The sequence below is a fragment of the Fusarium vanettenii genome, assembly GCF_000151355.1.
Source record: "Fusarium vanettenii 77-13-4 chromosome 9 genomic scaffold NECHAsca_6_chr9_2_0, whole genome shotgun sequence".
Taxonomy (NCBI): domain Eukaryota; kingdom Fungi; phylum Ascomycota; class Sordariomycetes; order Hypocreales; family Nectriaceae; genus Fusarium; species Fusarium vanettenii.
The window spans coordinates 1,009,227-1,023,145 of record NW_003315877.1 but is presented as its reverse complement, the minus strand read 5'-3'; the positions used below and the strand labels follow the sequence as shown (position 1 = coordinate 1,023,145).

General features: G+C 52.3%; 2 protein-coding genes across 2 annotated transcripts; one reads left to right on the top strand and one right to left on the bottom strand.

Moving 5' to 3' along the window:
- Positions 1 to 1,096: 1,096 nt before the first annotated feature.
- On the top strand, positions 1,097 to 1,966 carry NECHADRAFT_84818 (uncharacterized protein; the record flags this gene model as incomplete). The annotated part of the gene is made up of 1 exon (XM_003050414.1): positions 1,097 to 1,966. One exon carries the CDS (start codon positions 1,097 to 1,099, stop codon positions 1,964 to 1,966), a length of 870 nt encoding a protein of 289 aa, XP_003050460.1.
- A 5,321-nt stretch (positions 1,967 to 7,287) lies between these two features.
- NECHADRAFT_101639 (uncharacterized protein) lies at positions 7,288 to 8,888 on the bottom strand (the record flags this gene model as incomplete). Its single annotated transcript, XM_003050029.1, has 5 exons — positions 8,285 to 8,888; positions 8,195 to 8,218; positions 8,035 to 8,129; positions 7,648 to 7,851; positions 7,288 to 7,593 (listed from the first exon to the last, which is right to left on the bottom strand). The coding sequence occupies exons 1-5, from the start codon at positions 8,382 to 8,384 to the stop codon at positions 7,288 to 7,290; spliced, it is 729 nt and encodes a 242-aa protein (XP_003050075.1). The 5' UTR covers positions 8,385 to 8,888.
- Positions 8,889 to 13,919: the final 5,031 nt, after the last annotated feature.

Sequence of the window (13,919 nt, the reverse complement as noted above, 5' to 3'; positions counted from 1 at the left end):
TTCCTTCACACCTGGCCGTGCTGCACATCGCACCATCATCGCAAAACAATCCGCGGCGAAGAAACCAGGTAACATTTTTCACACGCTCGATGCCATATTTGTCTTTTTAACTGACACATATACTAGTATATCAGCATCATGGAAGACATGCCGCTCGAGCGCTCTTGATTCAAGAACTCTACAACAAAGACGGCGGACGTTCAGATGAATGGATACCAGCCATTTATGGCTATCTCATTGTGAACAGCATGGCTATCAGCACGCCTGACGCAACCACGATGAAATTTATGAGCCGCCCCGAGAAGAACTCAGCTTGCATTGCACCTCTACCGATCTCATCGTGCCATTTCAAGATGTACGCGCGAGGACTGGGATTGGAAGACGAATGCGTCGCCCAAATCTCCATCTGGATGGTCAACACCCAAGACGTCCAAGTAGATTGTCAAGACCCCAAGGGCGCTCTCGAACAGTTTGGCTCAGGACCCTAGAAGGGATCTGGCCAGTGCCTTGCTATCGTCAACCCTGAAGGACGAGAGGATCTGCTTCCCCAACATGGCGAATCGTGCACAATGTTCTTTCCTGAAAGTCGGTCTGAATCGAAGTCAGATGAGGACGTTGAAGGGAAATTCCAGGCTTTTGTCCACAGCTTTTCCCAGAACGTCATTCTTCCTTCCAGCACGGCAGAGGACGCGCGCCAGTTCATGCTTATTGCAGCTGTCGACTGTCTTACCCGTGAACTGACGGATGATGAAGTCAAAGAGTTGAGCATTTCCGAAGCCGAGATGGAGAGCACCTCAGACAACTCCGATCACCAAGACCGTGTGGAGAGATGGTTCCGCGACCATCCTGACGCCTAGGGCCACCCCGAAGCTGAGATGAAGGCCACCCGTGTGGAGATCCCATCGATGCACCTCGACTCAACATACCAAATCTATCTGGTCTCTCGGCCTATGAATACGAAGAACACGGCTGAGGATGCCCCAAAGGCCATCTTGGATAGCTATCCGAGGTCTATCGGGGTTCCGCCCCCAACGAGACGGCAAAGGCTTGCTTCGATCGCTTGTTTGCACCGGACAATTAACAGGAGGTTTTCGTCATGCGATCTGATCTAGTCATAATCCGACCCTCCTTTGGCACAGCCATCGCTGCAGCCAACACATTGTTCTACAACGACACGATGAGGCTCCTTCGAAGCATACAGAAGTACATCCGAGACAACGTCTACCCTGACTTGCCTACCGACGGTTGCAGCTTTGTGGTTGAATTCCCTGGCAGCCAATCGAGAAAGGTAGCGACTTCTCAGATCAACAAGATGCATAAGACCTGGATGCTTGAGCATGTCGGACACCTTCTGGACTCTGGCCTTACTGGTCTCGGGGAAAACAGCGGGAAGCCAATCGACATCCTTGTCATTGCCTTGTACAAAGCCCAAGTCACTGAGTTGCGAATGGAGATCAAATCTCTCATCAGCCAAGGCCGCTTTGCGAAAGACATCTTGACCCGTCTCAAAGTCAAGACTCTTGATGATGCCGAAGGAGATGAAGCCGACATTGTTTTCGTAGACTATGTCGCTGTCAATCACCCTGGCTTCACTGCTGAGTCCTTCCGCGGTACATTGGCTCTCACTCGTGCTCGTGGCATGACACTCTTGTTGCTCAATCGCGGTACCTTCGTTGGGTATGAGCACCGCAAGGAATCCATCAAGCGTGCAAACCACCTATACCGCATCCACAACTGGCATGCAAGTCGTCAGCTCGTTCAACGCTTCTCGGGCTGCCTCAACTGCGAATCGCTATTGCACTCTACAAATCAATGCAAAGGAAAGGCACCCGCTGACAACAACAATAACATTGCCGGCCCCAAGAACGCCCGTCATGCGGTAAAGAAGGACACAATGCCGCCACTTGCCCAACCCGGCTTATTGCGAGGTTGGAGACGGGATGGCGGCTGGATGGCGGTTGAGTAGATAGGGGTATTGGAATAACACCTCTTCATAATTTCATAGAAGAGTAAACTTAAATTAGGAGAGGATAATGATAACTATACTCGAGCTTTTACACAAAATCCTCTAATAATTTATTAAATCCTTATGATAGGACTCGTCTACGGGTTTGATCTGACGACAGAAGATTGTCGTCCACGTTGGTAACTTGTAGCTCGCCATAGCCAATCCAACCCGACCCTAGATCACCTAGCCGGAGGGAGACTAAAGAGACAATGCCAGCGAAACAGAAAAGGAGGGCCGAGTCTTATTGTCATCACCACTGAAGTTTACCCCTGGTACTAATGGTGGTTTCAACGACTCGGCCACCCTACAGTGTTGTCACTTTCTCCCGACTAAAGAACTATGTATATCTGATAGGGGAGCTGTGCATCAAAAATCCGCCCCCTATGCCTGGACAAGTAGAATGCAATAGCACCCATATGTTCCTTGGTAAGGAGGCGTGCTCCTTTTGCTGCCTTGACAACAATCGCGGTACTACTGCCCCCTATTCTTTAGTATGGTCTCGTACCACTCTGCTCAGCTTCTCCTGACAAAGACAACAGGCGATAGACGGAACAGATAGGAAAAACACTCTCCGGCTCAAAAGATGGAAGAAACCATCGAAGGCAGTTTATGGATACAGCGTTGATCGATAAAAGCCGACCCGGGGGCCGTGGTGGAAGATCAAAAGTGGGTGGGGGATAGATCAGATCAATTGAGCTCACCTCCATACCTACCTACCTGGGCCTGGGTGTCTCGGTTTCCCACGCTCGGGGTTGCAACGCAAAGCAATTCTCAAGACATGATGCTTGACGTCCGTCTCACGGTCTAAGCGACCCAGACGCCAATATACTTACTGTCTGACTCCTGATATGCGTGCTGAACAGATGCGCGTTTATTAGCACAACCGCGCGGCATTCTCCAACAAGAACAACAACCGACCAACACCGCACAAGTCACATGTACGTCATCAGTGATCTGGACTTTGGGCTGTCATGCCAAGGTCTGCCACCCAGAAGCAGGCTGGAGGCCGACCTGCACATTCACCCAACTACACCCGCTGGTTGAGGCTCAACCTGGGTCCACGCCCCCGTCCGGGAGGGCAGTGCAAAGGGATGCACATCATGTGCAGGGACTTATGACACACAGAAGCCTGCCTCATGACCTCGGCAATGCTTGCTTTAGCCCCCAAAGCCCGCAACGGCCGCTTCTCACGGGCCGTACCGCTCTGGCAGCGGGCGAGACAAGGAGGGTACATGGTCGAGACCTGGTGTACGTGATGCCCAAGCCTTGAAGGTGTAGTTGCCGGTTACCTCTTCATTGGATGAGAGGTTTCGTGGGCATCGTGAGGGTGTGCGTTAGGCGACGAGAGTCGGCGATAGCCTCTTTTTCCGGCTTCACCGACTGAAGGCTCGTAGACAGCCAGCCAGTCAGGGATGCCATCACCCCAGAAGAAGGGGGCTGAGCTTCCTGAAGGTCGAAACCAACAGGTTAATCATTCACCGCTTTTCTGCGATGTTGAAGATAGCCTCATGTTCAGAGGTAGATTATTTGCTGATCCCGATTGATAATAAGGCGTCCACAGGATGGCCTCAGTGCTCAGTGGGGACTGAAGAAGTGTGCAAGCTGTGGTGGATGGATGGGGCTTGAGCTGGCAGACAGTGTTGATAATCTCTCGCCTTGCTTGAGTCCGAGATGCTAAAGCCACGCTTCCATGTCCCATTGGCAGACAGTGCCCAAAGCCTCGAGGAATCAAGAAGGGGGTTACTCGAGAGGCTCTTCAAGCTCAGAACAACCCCCCTGAGGCAACTTGGCTGCTCCCAGCGAAGAACCCGGGATGCGCGGAACAGTGCTTCAGCACACGCCTTCTCAACTGGCTCAGCCGTTGTTGCGGCAAAAGGAAAGAAGAAGCGATCGTTGCCAGGACACTTCTCGCAAGGAGGCAGGCAATCAAATTGCCCAGTGATCTCCTTTCATAGAACCGACACGGGCACAGGCACGCGGTAGAGAGATTGGCGACAAGGACCCATACCGCCACTAACGCCAAAAGCAACAGCCCCCGTATATCACGAAGGTGAATAGGGAGCAGCACGCGCTCGACCCAAAAGACAGAGGCTCGTGGCCTTTGCCCCAAGAACAAGGCGAAGCCGTCATACCGCAGGTGCATCAAGGCCAATATTGCGGGCGAGCTTGTCTTCTTGCTTGCAGATCCAACTGCATTTCAACCAGAAGACGGTGAGATCCAAACATCCACTGGGCCGGGCCACATGAGATGGGCGTCGTGAAGGCTGCAGCGAGTTCCAACCCGCGCAATTTGCAACAAGCTCATGTGCTTATTGTCCTTGTTGGTGATTCAATTCCCCTTTCCGTATTCAGACAGATTGACGCCTCTCAAAGCCCAAAAGTTCGATAGATGCAGCTATTATGAGCCATGGAATGTATCCATGTCATGAGCGACAGGCGGTCTCGGAATAATGGAAGCCGGGTTGCCTCTCACTCTTGATAGGTAGACAAGTGATGACTATGCCATGCCGCAGACAACGGGAGAGGAGCGTAATTGGCCCCCATAACGCGTTTATCCGCATGTATGTAAAACATATGAGCGCCTAAATGGACGTCGAGAGAAACAGGCGGCAAGATGATACCTAGCCAGGACCATCTCCAATCTGGAGTTGGAGGAGACTTGGGATCGAAGACCCACAGCATCCATCCTTGGGCAGCATCCGAGGCGCTCCATCCGTCATGCTAGAGCGATCTGAGGAGGGCCCGGACCGGCATTCCACGATGGCTGGCCGAGGCTACTACCCCCTGATGGGGATCGGGATGGAGACGACCAACTCTCTTCCAGACACGGCTCTTTGTCGACTTTCTTGAACCATATGGCCGGATGGGACGACTGAGTGTATTAGCCATCATGCTCCTTACGTCCATGGGGCCGGCCTGCTCCCCTCCCTCTACTTACAGTCGCGGATGCTGCTTCATCTTCAAGGTACCCCTCCCACTGCACGTGCGACGAAACGCGATGCTAACTTTGCAGCACCAGGAGTTTGTATGAGGACGTGGTCCCAACAACGATGAACACTTCATCTTTCATGACGTTGGATGTATTATTCAACCGATGGTGAGAAAATCGAGGACGAGAACGTGTGGGCTGGCTGCGAGGTCGATTGAGATGCCTTCTGTCGGTTCGGTACCAGCGCCAGACGCGGATTTGCCGCAATGGCCGATAACGCACGCCGCCTGGTACATTCTCTTGTCGCTGAGAAAAATGTCGAAAAAGATGTCGGCTTGTATCATTTTCTCGGTTCGTGGTTTCGTTTTGGGATCGAGGGGGGCTCAGGTCGAAAACTCGCTGCTTCCGCCAAGGCCGACGAAAAGTGCAGGTGATGCAACTTCCGCGCTGACTCGAGAGGAACCTGGAAGTAGCGGTCAGGCCGGATTTCTCAGCCTCGCCGCGCCAAACTTCCAATTGCACCTGGCCGGAATACTCTCCAAGGCTTGGAGGATGATCGATTGTGCTCATCAACAGTTTGCCTGGTCAAGACGCGTCTTGGGGGTGTTTTGTTGGCAAAATCGGCCGCGGCTCGTCATCTCGAGGTGGTGTTTGCTCGGCTCTCGAAGATGCTAGAGCACGATCCCTTTGACGTCAAATTCTAAGCGCCCGACGGTTGGAAGCTTGACGCCTTTTCCGCTTTCGGCGGCTGCTCTGGCGGACTCGGTGAGGGAGTATCGGGGTGTCTTGACACCGGCCATTTGAACGACAGCCGATCCCCGACAGCGGGTTTTTGTCAAGCCTGGTCCGGCCCGGAAGGCAAGTCATTTTCCCGTGATAGGAGAAGATGGTCGGTCTGAAACCCTCTACGGATACTGCTGGGAAAATATCCTGGTCAGGCAACCGTCTGGTTGCCTTTTGACAAGTAGTCCGCCAGGGGATCCGTTTCTTCGGTCGGTCGCGATGTCTAAGCTCACCGCCCGACCCCCAGATATACAGCATTGCTTCACAAAACGACCTTTGTCCAAGCTTGCTTACAGCTCTCGGTACGTCAACATTCTCCTTGTTGCGATCGGCATCCATTGGATTCACACAGTTCCCCATGAAAGACGGAGAAGTCCCAGCCTTTTTGGGGGATAGGAGAGGCATCTCGCAGGGCATGACGATAGCCTAGGGCTGGACCCATGGCACCTGGGCCTTTCCCAACGCCTCAACGCTCTCACCTCAACGCTCGTGATCCTTTCAACGCGGCATTGACAAACCGAGCACCCTGAACGATGGCATATGTCAGGTCCGACAACGCCCAGAGCGAGACTGTTCGCACCAGCGCACAACCAGCGCCCCTCACGCTCATTCATCTCAACATAACCACATCGAGGATGCTATGTACTGATGGCACACCGGCATGACATCAATTCGCACTCACCCGCCATTGGACCATTCGTCGTGCACTTTCCAGCCCCCTGCCATTCCCAGCCCTCGTCTTCCACACGGTTCTGGCCAATTCTGCGATAGGTACCTAATTTCCGCCAGGTGAAGGTCCCCGCCTCCAGAATTTGGAACCACAACCAAGTCAAGAGCTTTTGCGAGACTGAGGCGGAGGGATGAGACGTGTGAACCGGCGAGAGCGCTTCGGCCAGCGACCCGATCATATGTAGCCTTAGGCTAGGGTATTTACATCAATAGGATGGAATCCGAGTAACAGTATTTTGCGTCGGCGCGCTCATGACTTGATACGCCCTGTAAGGCTCACTGAGTGACTAGTTCATAGGCCCCCAAGGATGGGAGACAGGACTAGGGAGGTACGTGTTTCTTGTACCTGCCTCGCCGTGGGTCACAGGCTGCATGTCTGGCAGGTTTGAGCCGCAAAAATACGGTAGTCGCGGCCTCCCAGCTCCTAGCCTCCTCTATACTTGCTCCTTTTCTCTTCTCTCCACATTTTGACCAAAAACACACACATCGAGGACCAGCAACCTGTCGCGCGCGTTTCCAGGCCCTTTATCCCTTATTTCAATTGTTCTGAAGACTCTGTATCATTTAATCCTCTGGTTATTGACCTGCAATCTAGCTGACTAGCTAGCTATTGCCTTGTGCCGGCTTGTCTGATTCCTGACTTCGTCCCCCCTTTCCTGCGCTCCTCTGTCCGTTGGGAGAGTCATCACAACAATCTCTACAGGTAACCGAGGTTTGAAAAGGATCACTTCGATATATTGAGTTGAGTTCCATACAGCCTACCCCAGCGCTCCAATACATAGCCGATGAGCCACAGTTCAAACCCCCTCCCCCTTTCGTCCACGCCTCCGGCCATCAATCACTGACCCTGCCTCATCACAGTCGCCATCACACTTGCGTAGGCTAAACAGGCCAGGAGAATCTTCTCAAATCCGTGGAGAAGGGCCTGGCTCAGCAATCCAAACACGATCATGAAGACAAGATACGTTGCGACTTCTCCGCCAGCCGACTTTACGTTGAGCGACTGGATGGCGACAGGTGCGCACGCGAAAACGCCGATGATGACGCTGATACCGCCGACAATCAGGGTCCGTATCCAACCCTCGCGGTAGTGGAGCATATCGTTGTTCTCTCCGATGTTCTCCTCTTCCACCAGGAACGGTCTCTGCAGGGTGTCACTACTTGGTCTTAGGTAGTCGGAGCGACTGACTGTACTTACAAACATCCGTTGCCCAAGATCGGTTGTGGGTATGAGGCTGATGACTTGGTCGAGTATATCTGGCTGCGAGAGCGATACCCAGTCGCGTTCCATCTCATCGACGAGAATGCCTTCATCCTCAGGCCCTAGGAGAGTTTCCCAGGTGGCGAGGAGGTTGCTTAAGAAGGACTTGTTCGGTTGGTCGAGCGCTATGACGTGGCTTGTCTGAACAACAAGACGTTCTAATGCCCTTTAGTCTTCCAACGACGAGCACATTGTGTTGAGGGCGTGGTCGGCCTTACGGTACTTGTCATGCTCCTCGAGCAACTTCCCCCAGATCCCCTCAACGTCTTCACCCGCATGAGACTGCTGCTGGAGTTCTTTCCAGAAACGCAACATACGACGTACTCTGTAGAGGACGCATGCTCCTGTTATTGCTAGGCAACGGGGGGCCACCATATGCCTCGGATCACGCTGTTGCTGCTGCGCGACGCGAATCCAGCCTGGAGTTTCTTTTTCCATGTCCAATCTCAGCACAGAACACAGGCAAGCAATGGATGGGACGTACCTCTCTTGTGCTGGCTCTCAAGGTCTGGGCGACCGAGCAAGACATGGTTAGCTCATCAATCATTTGCGCCTCATCAACCTCACTCAATACCTGGTGTTTGGGGTCTCTCATCGGTTGGCGACGTTTCACTCCAGCTCTGCTGGCGTGTGATGTCGATGCTGCGTCGTGTGGCAGGCTCGCGACCAGCCATGATGTCGACACTTGTTTAGGGAAGATAAAAGAATTGTTCCAATTTGCGCTGCAATTGCTGACCAGCTCTTGAACTAGGCCTGACACGATGGATCAATTGACAGGTTCCGACACGGCTTATTTATCCTTCAACATGAATCGCTCGACGAGGCGCACCCCGACGTCACCATGTAATACCGACCGACATCGAATGCTGCAGTATTGTGTTGTACACCCATTGCAGTGTTGAACCTGCCATACCTACTCTGCGATGAGGCCCCCGACATACCCCTCCCCCACTACACACACCTTCAGTTCCATGTCTGAGCCTCGTGATCTGCATCGAGGTCGGCCTGGACCCTGGGCCATGTGCTTGATGTTGGCTATTCTCGATTGGCCTTGACAGGAAAAGCAAATTACACTCAGCTACGTGTGGCTGTCAGATGTCGATGCCTTGCATCGCTCAGGGATGGGGGGGTCATGTACGCAGCGACTTGTCACATTTATGTACTCTCCTTGTCTCCGGCTTGTCCCTCGGCTCCGAACTGCGCCGCATGGATCAAATGCAATCCCAACGAGCCGCGCGTCTCCGCATCATAAATCGCGCGCTTGTGTAGCATGGGCGCCTGATGGCGTCTAATTCGAACCTCAGCGTATGGTATGTCTTATAAGTCGTTTCCAGAAGAATGTAGGAGTAGCAGAACCCGTAGGCGATTAATAAATTACTGTCGAAAAGAACTCCCCAGATAGACACCTTCTCAACCCTATTTTTTGCCTTCAACCCATTTTTGACCCCCCTTTTTGCCAAAGACCCATACATCCAACACATTAATCTACATTTAATCATTTGAATTAAGCCCCAAAAGCCAACCGTTATTAGATCCCAGGATTTCGAAATGGAGGGGTGATTCTGTTTTTCTTCAATGTCAGAATATATCTTTGGCGGTGATGATCCACACGAGTTCCCAATGCGTACCTCTTTGTCTCAATATTTCACCTGCATGCTCAGAAGGAGAAGCAGAGTAGTGTCCAAACTTGTATCATTTGCCGTGAGAGCTCTTGGGCTTAGATCCCTTGTTGGTCTTCTTTCTAGACACTAGGACGCTGATAACAGTGGGAGGAGGGTTCGGGCGTGGCCTACGAGGCACTGGGACGCTGACAACAGGGGGAGGAGGGCTCGGGCGCGGCCGATGAGGCACTGGCACAATCAAGGTCATGGCGGCGGATGGACGAGGGAAGCTTCAAGAACTCGATAACAAAACGGAGACGAAGAAAGAAAGAGACTGAATGGGTAATTGAGTGGTTGTTGAGAGGGCACTGCGATCTGGACGAGAACTTGGACCAAACGAGTACTGGCTCCAGGGGCTTTATACGCTACGGAAACACATACGAATGCGAGCACGTCTGGCATTCTCCACAAGCTGTTAAACCAAAGCTTAGGGTTGAAAATTACTACTAGTTCTCCTTGTGCGAGAAAAAGAAACTTGAAAGTGGTCATATACGACGAGGACGCGACAAGGTGCTAGCCGGCGGCACTGGGCGTCGCTTCTGGAGCGCTCAGACTCTCAGTAGTCTCGAATAGGACGGGCTCAGAATGACCCTATGTGCTTCTTCTGACAAGGGAACCGTGGACTAGTTCGACATGAGAGGCTTGTGGCTGGCTTGGACGCTGCTGAATCTAGAGGTGCGATGGTAAGCATCCAGGGGGGGCTAGTCGAGATGGCCAGGGGATGAGAACGACCGTTTCAAGTCGTATCACGCGGGTCGATCGGCGACAGGCCAGACCTTTGCGCACAAGGAAGCCCCTCGTCGTCTTGTAGCAGTTGCTGGAGGAACAATTCTTTGGTGGCGAGCACTGCTCTTCAGTTTCATGGCGACGACGCTCTTGTTTCTTGTCACGGAACTGATTAGAGTTTGTTTCCATGCGGTGTGCAGTGTGCGGCGTGCGATCCTGTGGACGAGATTGGTATAACACGACGCTGTGTAACAACGCCAACACTGATAGAACGCGATGGATGACTACCCCTGGTCAGCCCTGCCACCCACGATACTCGTGCCAGGACCACGAGTCTCATTGGAGGCTATATTAGCTACTGCGGAGTAATATCAGGGCATTCATCGTCTACTATCATCTTGCAAGATCCCCCCGACCCACAACTTATCTCCCGAGATGCTGTAAATCCTGATGGCTGCCTACGGACTGCCAAGATATTGAAGAACGGCTGTTTACCGGGTCTCACGGAACGGTAGACGGGACGGCCCCGGTCTTCTCTGATTCGCTACCGAGTCAACAGACGGCCGTGTGCCGTCGACAAATCTGCACTGCAATATGCAGACAAGGGTTAGCCACAGGCAGGCAAATCTCCAAGGGGCCCCCATCCCCGGGGCGACTTTAGTGCGCTCCGCGGATGCCAAATATTCTCGCTTGAGCTGGTTCCTCGTCGGATGCCTCCTCGCTTCAGCAACTATCCAGCATAGTCGGGCGAGGACTAGTGCATGGTCTGGGAGTAGAACCGGCGTGGCTGGCGTTTTCTCCACAGCGGTAGAGGTATGAACACCTGGAGGGCGTTGTAATCTGAGATGAGTGGATATGCATGGATCGTCCGGAAGCGTTGGTGTCCATCAGGAGGTGTGGGAGGCCCGGGGATGTAGACAGGCACCCAGGAAGGTGCACCCGAAGCGTCCATCAGCCTGTCATGATACTTGGCGGCTTGTCTGATCGACAGAGGTTTCACTCGGCTTCTATGAATGGCCAATGGCCTCAATGTTCCATGGGAGTTCCATGAGGGACTCATGAATTCTGGGCGATTGGTGTGAAGAGAGGCAACGAACGAACCGACAAGGCTCTTGAACAGAACCTCTTTGCATACGCGCCTCGTCAAGATGGGTTTGGTTCAATTGAGATGTCTGTCATTTCTCAATCCATGCTACCCCATGGTGCCTTGGCCTTTGGTTCGACGCATATGCGACGAGATCAGATCGTGTGAAAACACCTAGTTTGCTCCAAGATCGTGTCAAAACACCTCATCTGCACCAAGACCGTGTAAAAACACCTAGTCTTGATCAAATCGGTGTGTAAACACCTGGATTTCGCAAGTGACTCATGCAACAAGCGAGATGAAGCACTAGAAAGGCCCTGGTACATGTGTATTTACGGCAGCCATGACGAGCTAGTCATGCAGGGGAGGTGAGAGTGAGGCTATCCGGCTGCAGAAGAGCTCCTCCAGATTTCTCCAAATCGATAAATAGGGGTCAGCATAACTCCCCCCAAAGCCAGAATAATACCAATCAGGGGATCTTTATGTAGAGGACCTTGCACTAGTGTCATGCAAATGGCTGGATCCATCAGTTGTGTCAGATGTCGTCGGGGCTCATGGGCAATTGGTTGTCCGAATCCTTGGACACCTTATCATTGGTGGGCGGGAGGAGGAGAACAACATGCAGCGGTCTGCACAGTCAGTACCTTTCACGTGCCTACGTCTATAGCAACGAACCGGTTCCTCGCGTCTATTCAGGCATATCCTGGCAGCTTCTCAGCCTCGATCTCTCCCCACTCCGACGTCGTGGGAAGCAGCTTATATATGGTCGCGCAATATCGCGATGATGAAGCTTGTGGTATATGACTCGTCCAGGAGTTTAACATAGATACTCTCTAGGCCACATATTCCTCTTAAATTGAGTATCTTACACGATCTTCGCTGGCCATGTTGAGCACTAGACCCCTGAGAATGATGGACATCCGCCCATGCTGCTGGATTGATAGAGCGAAACCATAGAAACCCTCGCCAAAATCCTCTGATTCAATCATACTCCATATGGGACCACAGGTTGAACATCTCATAACTCGCCTATCTACCCAGTCAAGGTTCTCATTGAAGCCATTCTCTTGCCACGCGGGTTGATACGCCAGAATGATAGAGAGTAGCTTCCTTCAGTATAAAAATTATGAAGAAGATAATAAATAAACTTGTTTAAATATACCCAGATGAAGAGATATCATAATATCATAGCTCTGTTTATGGTCAATTTAGTATCTTTATGATGATCTCTTAATTACCCTTAGGTGAGGATTGGGGCTTGATGTTGTCCCGCTGCCACGTTTTCCCCCTGAACCAGCGTGCTTGCCCAGCGGAGACAGTAGACTGAGAATGTTGCCCCTGAACAGAAATTGACGACAATTGATGTTGAAGTTGTCGATAAAAACACGGATAACATCAACTAGCTATCCTGCTCACATGAAACAATGAAGAGAGCTGAAGGCAGTCCGTTCCACTCAATCCAGTCACAGTCGACCTAACTGAACATAGCGCCCTTCCATTCATCCTTCTAATCGCGTCAAACAGCCCGGATACGTGGTGTAGCGTAGATCTACCGAGGGTCGAAATTGCTGATGAGTCATCTCGATATACGATAGGCAATGGCCCGGAAGCTTGCGTTCAATTCGTTCGGCGTTCCATGCTCACCAGGGGCTGTTTCTAGTGAAACTGACTGGGATGACGTTGGAGAAACGATCGGATCGGAGCCCTGTGGGTTGTGGTGGCAAGGATCGACCCTAGATGGTAGTAGGGGTCGAAGCTCCAACTAAGAAGGCTGTGCTAAGGTGCATTGATGCTTGTCTGGCACCTCTGTTTTGCAGGGCAAATGATGCACATGATACCCGGACCCCACAAGCCAGGGCGACTCTCTTGCGGGCCGGTCCGTTAGGGGGGTGGGCGTTAGAGATGGAGTACATCGTCGAGACTAGAAGTAACCTGTAGACCATGTCTCGAGGGTGCAGAAGACAGTCAGTCCGTCATTGGCCATGAAGCCTCTGAAGCACCGTGAGGGTGTATGTTAGGCTCCAGGCCTGGAAGATTCTGTTTGCCATTGGTCTCACCGACAAAAAGCCCGCAGACCATTCAGAGATGGCATCGTCGAGGAAAGCGGGCGAAGCAACTCAGAGTGCAGGACCAACACATCTCTTGTTGACCGCCCTTCTTTGTCATTGTATTGTGATATCGGAGACAGCCTCGTTCTGAGAGCATCCAAAAGCATGCAAGATTATCACCCAGCTCGGCCGGTGTCATCATTGTCTGGGGGCCTCAAAAACCTGGCGATGCGCGACTGCTCGGTGGTGGTGACTAGGCGATTAGGCTGGTAAAAAAACCACGCCCGCTGGAAGGGCTTCGAGGTCTCCTTCGTTCAGGGGGTGATCAGGATGAAACCTTTATCGTGATCGTCGAAATTACGACAGTGAACCAAAGCATTTCCATTCCATTCCCACCATGCAATGCGAATGTACTTGAAAGAAATGCGGGCGTGAAATTCCGTGTTGAGTGAGCTGGCGAGGGTTCTCTTGGTCAGGCATCAAGCCTAGGTCCTGTAATAATTGCCTCCGACCAACTGTTTGCTCCCGGTGTTGACATGGGTATGGCGGGCTGGAGTTGAGTGGCTCTGTTGGAGATGCCCGTATTCCACGCCACCAACACTGAGGCAACCACTTCTCCCATCATTCCTGACAATCCAGCCAAGAAGAGTCGACAACTATCCGGATCTGAAGGACCGAATGAAGAGGCGA